This window comes from Pygocentrus nattereri, chromosome 21 (genome assembly GCF_015220715.1).
Source record: "Pygocentrus nattereri isolate fPygNat1 chromosome 21, fPygNat1.pri, whole genome shotgun sequence".
NCBI lineage: Eukaryota > Metazoa > Chordata > Actinopteri > Characiformes > Serrasalmidae > Pygocentrus > Pygocentrus nattereri.
Genome location: NC_051231.1, coordinates 35,652,735 through 35,662,446, shown reverse-complemented (window position 1 = coordinate 35,662,446; position 9,712 = coordinate 35,652,735). Strand labels below are relative to the sequence as shown.

The following is a 9,712-nucleotide window of genomic DNA, read 5'->3' as shown; positions in this document are numbered from 1 at the left end:
TTCAGAAAATTTCAACATCCAGTTTATTTCTCTGCCACAGTCGACAGCAAAAGTTGGGAAACTGAAGGAGTGGCCGAACATTCCGATCACCGCCGCGCTGCGTCATGCACCTACTGCCAACATGTAAACACAGCGTAACACAGTGGACTCTGGGTGGACGTATGTATGCAGAGTGCTCATTTATGCAGTAGTTTTCTGGCCCGTGCTGTGCTGCAGAACCTGGTGGTCCCACCCAGCAGTGGTCAGAACATCTGAGCCTCCGGGAACCCAGCACACCCCTCGCACGAAGTCCTGGTGCCGAACGTCCCGGTAACTGCACATAACAGAGAGTCAGTCAGAGAGCTTTACACACAGCATACAACTCAAATTAACATCAAACAATACGCAGAACAGGAATAACAGACTAACAGAACACTCATCAGTAAAACACAATCAGATCAGAGATGAAATGAGCAGAGCAGCGTGAGAGAAGACGATTCACTTTATACTGAAACCCTCATTTTCACTTCGCACAGCCGCAACTTTAATTCCAGCTCACTTTTTCAGCACCGTTGCCTTAATTAGGAAATATTAACGTGACAGAGCTTGTGCACTGCAGGCAGATGAGTTGGACCAATCAGAAGCAACCAAACACCTACACTACACCACACTGGTGGTCAGTCATGTTGGAACAGGAAGGGGCCGTCCCCAAACTGTTCCCACAAAGTTGGGAGCATGAAATTGTCCAAAATCTCTTGGTGCTGAAGCTTTAAGAGCTCCTTTCACTGGAACTAAGGGGCCGAGCCCAACTCCTGAAAAACACCCCCGCACCATGATCCCCCCTCCACCAAACTTTACACTCGGCACAATGCAGTCAGACAAGTACCGTCTCCTGGCAACCACCAAACCCAGACTCGTCCATCGGATTTCCAGACAGAGAAGCGTGATTGGTCACTCCAGAGAACTCGTCTCCACTGCTCTAGAGTCCAGTGGCGGCGCTTTACTCCACTGCATTCCACGCTTTGCACTGCGCTTGGTGATGTAAGGCTTGGATGCAGCTGCTCGGCCATGGAAACCCATTCCATGAAGCTCTCTACGCTGTTCTTGAGCTGATCTGAAGGCCACATGAAGTTTGGAGGTCTGTAGTGATTGACTCTGCAGAAAGTCGGTGACCTCTGCGCACTATGCCCCTCAGCATCCGCTGACCGCTCTGTCATTTTACGTGGCCGACCACTTCGTGGCTGAGTTGCTGTCGTTCCCAATCACTTCCACTTTGTTATAATCCCACTGACAGTGGACTGTGGAATATTAAGTAGTGAGGAAATTTCACGACTGGACTTGCTGCACAGGTGGCGTCCGATCACGGCACCACGCTGGAATTCACTGAGCTCCTGAGAGCGACCCATTCTTTCACTAATGTCTGTAGAAGCAGTCTGCAGGCCGAGGGGCTCGGCTTTATACACCTGTGGCCATGGAAGTGACTGGAACACCTGGATTCAGTGATTTGGATGGGGGAGGGAATAGTTTTGGAAATATTGCCTATGTATGCTGTGACATCACAACCACAACTAACTGGCAGTCTGACATGTTCAGTGCTCAAGCCTAAGCCTAACACAGATCCAGGGTTCTGGTGCTAAAAGGTTCTGCTGTTCTGTGCTGAGGAGTTTATAAAGAGCGTCTGGCTGAGGGAAAGTGGAGCGAAGGTCACTGACATTGAGTGAATAAAGAGCCAATCAGGTAAACGGAGGCGTGTCTATACTCACATTTCTCTGAGCTGTGCATTCACCACGGCAACGGAGCAGTCGTCACTCACCGAGGCCAGCAGAGGAGAACTGAACACACACACACACACACACACCCCCGCACACACAGACACAGACACCCACACACACACACAGACACACACAGACACCCGCACACACACACCCACACACAGACACACCCACAGACTTATGAGAATACACTGCACAAAAACACCACACAGCGCTGTTAAAGAGCCCCAATTCCACTGCATTAATAACTGTGATTCTGTTTCTACACAAACGGTCAAAATTCATTTTTCATTCATAATCATTTTTCATCTATCACTTAAAATTAAACAGGCTGTTTCTAATGCTGCACCATTCATATATGTAAATGAGCTCTGTTGTGACTAGAAGGTCTTTACTGCAGAGTTTGTCTGCAAAAACACCATCACCTCAATGAGCAAGGGCGGGGCTAGACTGCCGCATGGCGAGTGGGCGGAGCTAGACCGCAGACTGAGTGGGCGGGGCTAGACCGCCGCATGCAGAGTGAGTGGGACTAGACCGCCGCATGGTGAGTGGGTGGGGCTAAACCACTGCATGCAGAGTGGGCGGGGCTAGACCGCCGCAGGCAGAGTGGGCGGGGGCAGACCGCCGCAGGCAGAGTGGGCGGGGCTAGACCGCCGCAGGCAGAGTGGGCGGGGGCAGACCGCCGCAGGCAGAGTGGGCGGGGCTAGACCGCCGCAGGCAGAATGGGCGGGGCTAGACCGCCGCAGGCAGAGTGGGCGGGGCTAGACCGCCGCAGGCAGAGTGGGCGGGGGCAGGCCGCCGCAGGCAGAGTGGGCGGGGGCAGGCCGCCGCAGGCAGAGTGGGCGGGGCTAGACCGCCGCAGGCAGAATGGGCGGGGCTAGACCGCCGCAGGCAGAATGGGCGGGGCTAGACCGCCGCAGGCAGAGTGGGCGGGGCTAGACCACTTCATAGTGAGTGGGCGGGGCTAGACCGCCGCAGGCAGAGCGGGCGGGGCTAGACCGCCGCAGGCAGAGCGGGCGGGGACAGACCGCCGCATGCAGAGAGGGCGGGGCTAGACCGCCGCAGGCCGAGTGGGCGGGGCTAGACCACTTCATAGTGAGTGGGCGGGGCTAGACCGCCGCAGGCAGAGTGGGCGGGGCTAGACCGCCGCAGGCTGAGTGGGCGGGGCTAGACCCGCCGCAGGCTGAGTGGGCGGGGCTAGACCGCCGCAGGCTGAGTGGGCGGGACTAGACCGCTGCATGGTGAGTGGGTGGGGCTAAACTACTGCATGCAGAGTGAGCGGGGCTAGACCGCCGCATGCAGAGTGGGCGGGGCTAGACCGCCGCAGGCAGAGTGGGCGGGGCTAGACCGCCGCAGGCAGAGTGGGCGGGGCTAGACCGCCGCAGGCAGAGTGGGCGGGGCTAGACCGCCGCATGCAGAGAGGGCGGGGCTAGACCGCCGCATGCAGAGAGGGCGGGGCTAGACCGCCGCAGGCCGAGTGAGCGGGGCTAGACCACTTCATAGTGAGTGGGCGGGGCTAGACCGCCGCAGGCTGAGTGGGCGGGGCTAGACCGCCGCAGGCTGAGTGGGCGGGGCTAGACCGCCGCAGGCTGAGTGGGCGGGGCTAGACCGCCGCAGGCTGAGTGGGCGGGGCTAGACCGCCGCAGGCTGAGTGGGCGGGGCTAGACCGCCGCAGGCTGAGTGGGCGGGGCTAGACCGCCGCAGGCTGAGTGGGCGGGGCTAGACCGCCGCAGGCTGAGTGGGCGGGGCTAGACCGCTGCAGGCTGAGTGGGCGGGGCTAGACCGCTGCATGGTGAGTGGGTGGGGCTAAACTACTGCATGCAGAGTGAGCGGGGCTAGACCGCCGCATGCAGAGTGGGCGGGGCTAGACCGCAGCAGGCAGAGTGGGAGGGGCTGCACTCAGGCTGTTTATGCAGGGTAGTTTCCACATATGGACAGTATGTACTGGCGGCTGATGGTACGATGAATAACTACAACAGTGTTTATTGTGTTTATTTACATCAAACTTTTTTTGTTCTTCAAAAAACACTTGAAGGAAAATAAATATCAACCACAGCCCGGTAACGAGTTACAGTGCCGCAGGTGTGTGTATACCTGTGTGAAGAGAAGGCAAGGCCGGTCACTCTGCGTCTGTGTGTGGTCATCGTCTGGACGCTCCCTGCAGCCTGGAAATCCGTCACAGTCACCCTGCCCAGCTCATCACCTACATTGGGGGATTGTGGGTAATGTAGCTGTGTACAGTGCTGGAAGTGATGTATAGAGCTCCAGCAACTGAAATGTGCTGCATTACACTTTATACTACTGCTTATTTCTGTATTAGGTACATTTGGTTTTAGGTATGTAGGGGATTGTGGGTAATGTAGTTCTGTACAGTATTGTATGCCTGGTGCAGTATATAATAGAGGACTGTGCATACAAAACTACACTAACCAATCATGTATGGAGCACCACAGCAGATGTGTTTGTATACAGAACTCTATGCAAAGTTTCTATTTAAAGCAATGAATTATGGGCAATGTAGTTGTGCACAGTACTGTACATAATGGTGCTGTATAACATGGGGAACTATGGGTAAAATACTGTGTACAGTACTATATGCAAAACAGCTGTATAGAACAGGGGATTATGGGCAATGTAGTGGTTACAGCACTGTTGTGTTACATAGATTTAACATAATTTAAGGAATTATGGTAGTTAACAAAGTTTGTTTTTATTATTATTATTATTATTATTAATAATAATAATAATAATAATCACCACCACCTTTACCCTTAATACCCAATTCTATACAGGTTTGGTTTAGCACAAAGAACTGTGGGTAATAAAGTTATGTACAGAACCATGTGTGATATTGCTGTACACAGTAGGGATTTGTGGGTAATGCAGTTTTGTAAAGTAGCATGGAATCTGGGTAATTTAGGGGGGGATAGTATTATTTGCAATGGTGCTGTATCGAGTAGGGAGTTGTGGGAGATGTAGATGAGCAGGGGGTTATGGGTAATGTAGTTGTAGTTGTGTTCATTACCATATGCGATTGTGGTGGTCTTATGAGGGTCCCACGCAACAGCAGTGGGACAGCAGCTGGGAGAGGCCACGTCTGGAACAGACACAGCAAGATAAATACAGAGCAGCAGAACCAGAACAGCAACACGAGCCACTGCTAGCAGAGGAATCTGGAACATCCAGTGTTTACGCAGTTATTCTGCAGACGAGCTCGACGGCTCCGCCTTAGGACTGAGACGTGAGCGCACACGGGCAGATCAGGGATGCTGCAGTGAAAAGGGGTCTGCTGTCCCCCTACTGTCAGGACTGCTTAACTGCAACTGGTAAAACTAATCAAAACACCTTGAGCATCGGTTTATGCTGTTTATTTGATCTGCTCACTGAGTTGTACTGTAAACCAATCAGAGGCAGTGAGGTTTCTGCTCCTGATATCGTGTCTCCTTATTGTTTGTAATAATCGACTGGGCGATGGACGCAGCAGAGCTAGATCAGGATGGAAAGCCCTGCCGCGCTCCTGTAACAGGCCTCCTCGTGTCCCTGAAGCGAACCAGAAGGAACTATTCATTCTCCGAGAGGCGGGAAAGGGGGCGGGGCTTATCCGCCCTGTTTTATTAGTGTTGTAAGAATGATGGACAGTTTAAACCCTGAACACACCTCCTCCAGGAGTGGCAGTGTCTGATATGGGGAGGGGGTAGAGTGTGTGTGTGTGTGTGTGGCGGAGGGTTCAGAAGTGAACTAGCGGTGTATGAAAGACGGTAAACACATTTTATTGTTTTTTTTTTTCTTGGATGATCATCAGGGCGTGTTTAAGTTTGGCCTGTGCTTCCAACGCTGCACTTCAGCTCTAATTTCATAATTAATAATAATAATAATAATAATAATAAAACTAAAAAGTTAAAAGGCTCATATGAAGGGAAAAAACAAGAAATGAAAGGTATTATTACATTACATTTACATTTAACAGACGCTTTTTATTATTAGGTATTATTAAAATCTCGAGTCATGCAGTGAAACGAAGCTCAAGACCAGCTGTTTTAAACTCCGTGTTTTTGTGATGTCAACATATTTACATATATCCACAAAGTCAGCAGCGGTTTAGCTCCACCCATTAATGCATAACGTTATAAGGAGTGTTTCAGCCCAGCCAATCAGAACAGAGCTTGTTTACCTTTACTCCACTCTTAAAGGCACAGTATGAAAACAGCCTGTTTAACAGTGCGGGACAGAGAGAGGCTCGATTACAGTCACTGGCTCAAAACTACATGAACTAAGTGGAGCTCGCAGAAACAGCAATGCAGGATACCGGCCCTTTAAACGTGCAGCGTTTACCTAATCGAGACGCAGGTTTGGGTTTCCGGCGATCCCACAGCAACAAACGCCCGTCCTGCACCACAGAGACATCAGGCACACGAGGAGAGAGAGAAAATATTTAATAATAAACTTCATTTAAAACTAAAAAACAAACACTGATCTGGAATCAAGGCCACAGGTAAAGGTTATTATGATGACCTGAGCGCAGGAGAGGAAGAGTGAGTCATCTGACGGGCTGCAGCAAACACTGTTCACCGGCATGGAGTGAGCTACGGAGAGAGAGAGAGAGAGAGAGAGAGAGAGAGAGAGAGAGAGAGAGAGAGAGAGAGAGAGAGAGAGAGAGAGAGAGAGACTCATTCAGAGCGGTTTGGTGTGAAACACTTGGTTCTAGATAAACTCCTCGAGTCAGAACCGTTCACAGTGGTGGTGATGGGAACCAGACGTCCCTCTAAAAGCTCCTCCCAGTGGTGGTGATGGGAACCAGACATCCCTCTAAAAGCTCCTACAGAAAGTTCCTACATGAACTGGTTCTGAATTCACTGCCTGATGACTGAGACGCTGTTTTATGAGAGTTTAGAGAACTTCAACTCCATTCATGGTGGAGGGAGACATGCAGGGCGCTGTGCGGCAAAATAGTCCCCAAAGAAAACTCAGTATTCCAGATTTTCCACTGTTTTCCATCATCAACATTCCATATAAGCTCAGAAGACTCGTGTAGGTTCTCTGGTGGTTCTGGATGGTAAATAAAGTGTCTATATCTGTGTTGTAGTCATGGAGACGCCTGGTTCCCATCACCACCACTGTAAAGACGTCTGAACCGTTTCACACCAAACCCTCTGGAGAATTTGAAAATTGGGTGGTATTCCCCTTTAACCACATCTACAGTGTTACATATGCATTCCTGTTCATTTTTTCATGGAGATTATATTTAAAACCCATCGGGTCGTGATGATAAATAGGTGAAAGACTGAGGTCTCTGAGGTTCTGTAAAGGTTCTTTACGGGTTCTGTAGAGGTTACTGTGAGAGGAACCCTGAGCAGACTGCAGTCTCGCGGTGTTCTTCAGCATTCCTGCGTCTGAGTTTATGTTGGCTGCCTTCCAGCCTGCTGCAGGTTTTAGTCTCGCTCCAGTTTACTGTTTCTTCGCCGTCTGAATGCGGAACTTCATCTCTGGAAGTTTTACAGTCTGAGTAATAAATAACTCTGAGCTACAGCTGAGAGTCGGGGACGGACCAGAGCTGCAGCCTCTCAAAAACACAGCCAGAGGCTGAGCTGCACCCCCTACTGACCAACCCTGGAACTGCTTTAACATAGGAAAAGCTGAAAACCAGCTGGGGGGGGGGGGGGGGGGGGGGGGGGGGGGGCAAAATGCACCCCCTACTGCTCACAGCTGGAACTGCTTAATCCCACAAACGTTCAGACGTGAACAATCTCATTTCTATGAGAGCTGTAAGGTGTCTATGTTAAAACTCCTTGCCGTGAAGGAATGTTTCGGTTACTTTAGGGCATTAAAGGGGACAAATCACGGAAAACTGAGTGATCCTTGCTTTTTTTCTCAGTGCATAAACTCCACATACAAGAAACAAATCTACAAAAAAGCCAGTTTTGGACTCTTGTGTGTTCTTGTGATGTCACAAAAAACAGCATTTATATACATCTGCCCATTCAGCCTACAGCAGTTTAGCCCCACCCATTCAGCCTACAGCAGTTTATCCCCACCCATTCAGCCTACAGCAGTTTAGCCCCACCCATTCAGCTACTCACAATGGACTGCTTTTTGAGTGAAACGTGATACAGGGCACCCAATCAGAAAAGACCTTACTGTATATCAGCCTTAAAGGCGGAGCCAGTTTAAGGGATAGAGAGAACTAAAACTATCAGTGATGTCAGCAGCTTTTATCTGCATGATCGGATCCCCAGGATGAGGAAGCTCCCTGCGTTAATTAAAGAAGCAGGACGGGTTACAGCAGCCTGGTGGCGCTCGGCGGGGTCGGCGATTTATTATCCTCACCGTTATAGCTGCTGATCACCGCCTCCTGACTCAGATCCCACACTTTAATCCTGAAAACACAGAAATCACACTCGGGTCACCGTTTCACACCGGAATCTGATTCTCAGCTTCAATCAGACACGCCCCTCGCGCCCCTCGCTGACCTGCAGTCCATACTGCTGCTGACCGCATGGCAGGCGCCGGCCGTAGGGCTGATCGCCGTCACCACGTGATCGTGCTCGTGTCGAGTGAACCTGTTCACCAGCAAGCGCTCGTCCTCTGCCAACTCCCACAATTCAACAGCACCTACAAAACAATTAACCAATGAGAAAAGAGCTTTGAGTGACACCGTGTTCTTCATATACATATATGCAAATGAAAGGTAATTGGGAGATAATTAAATCCTGTGTAATTGACAATTATCAGTCTGTTCAACATGAAATGTCAACACGATATTAAATGACAGCCGGTATTTTCAAAATTAGACTTGTCCAAACAACGAAACACGAGGCTTTAACTCCACCCATCACAGGGGCGCCGTCTTCCACCCATCACAGGGGCGCCGTCTTCCACCCATCACAGGGGCGCCGTCTTCCACCCATCACAGGGGCGCCGTCTTCCACCCATCACAGGGGCGCCGTCTTCCACCCATCACAGGGGCGCCGTCTTCCACCCATCACAGGGACGGCGTCTTCCACCCATCACAGGGACGGCGTCTTCCACCCATCACAGGGACGGCGTCTTCCACCCATCACAGGGACGGCGTCTTCCACCCATCACAGGGGCGCCGTCTTCCACCCATCACAGGGGCGCCGTCTTCCACCCATCACAGGGGCGCCGTCTTCCACCCATCACAGGGACGCCGTCTTCCACCCATCACAGGGGCGCCGTCTTCCACCCATCACAGGGGCGCCGTCTTCCACCCATCACAGGGGCGCCGTCTTCCACCCATCACAGGGGCGCCGTCTTCCACCCATCACAGGTCGCTCTTAATACCCCAAAAAATCCTTCATAAACGTTTTAAAAAGCTATTTACGGCAGAAATCAGTCACCCCAATGCGCCTGTGTTAGCACTAAGCTACCACACTGGGCTTAATGCGATTCAGCTCTGCTGAAACACCGAGGCACTGAAGCCACGACCCTCTGAACTCCGAACCCTGCAGCTCTCTTCAGAGAGGACCAAGCATTCCAGAGCCACACTGTCCAGCCCACAGAAATCCTTCCACTTCGTATGTTCAGAATCCCCGACATCCTGCTGATGTGGGTTTCCTCCCTTTCAGCGAAGCAAGTTGAGCCCCCTGTTGTGGAGAATCTGCTCGACCTGCTTTATAATGACCTGTTTATCACAGTGCAAATTAATTACTAAAAATTAATTAATGAATAAATAGATTCAGATTTATCATTCAATCAACACGCAGGCGGCATCACTAGGACAGCTTTTCTACATCTTCACAACATCGCCAAGATCAGAAATGCCCTGTCCCTGCGTGATGCAGAAACACTAGTACACGCCTTTATTACTTCCAGGCTAGACTACTGTAACGCGCTACTGTCAGGATGTACGAGCAGGAATGTAAACAAACTCCAACTAGTCCAAAACGCCGCAGCCAGGGTCCTCACTAAAACTAGAAAATATTACAGTCTGTCAGAGCGACTGT

The 9,712-nt window shown here is 51.0% G+C and overlaps 1 protein-coding gene across 1 annotated transcript in view; it reads right to left on the bottom strand.

Moving 5' to 3' along the window:
- Positions 1-9,712, bottom strand: part of wdr77 (WD repeat domain 77) — a 19,107-nt gene continuing 9,395 nt past the window's right edge. The window contains exons 3-10 of the mRNA XM_037532022.1: positions 8,219-8,360; positions 8,076-8,125; positions 6,264-6,334; positions 6,084-6,138; positions 4,777-4,848; positions 3,846-3,954; positions 1,743-1,811; positions 1-313 (exon numbers count right to left, since the gene is read on the bottom strand). Of these exons, the coding sequence (XP_037387919.1) occupies positions 181-313; positions 1,743-1,811; positions 3,846-3,954; positions 4,777-4,848; positions 6,084-6,138; positions 6,264-6,334; positions 8,076-8,125; positions 8,219-8,360 (701 nt within the window). The 3' untranslated portion in view covers positions 1-180. The remainder of the gene's footprint in view (positions 314-1,742; positions 1,812-3,845; positions 3,955-4,776; positions 4,849-6,083; positions 6,139-6,263; positions 6,335-8,075; positions 8,126-8,218; positions 8,361-9,712) is intronic.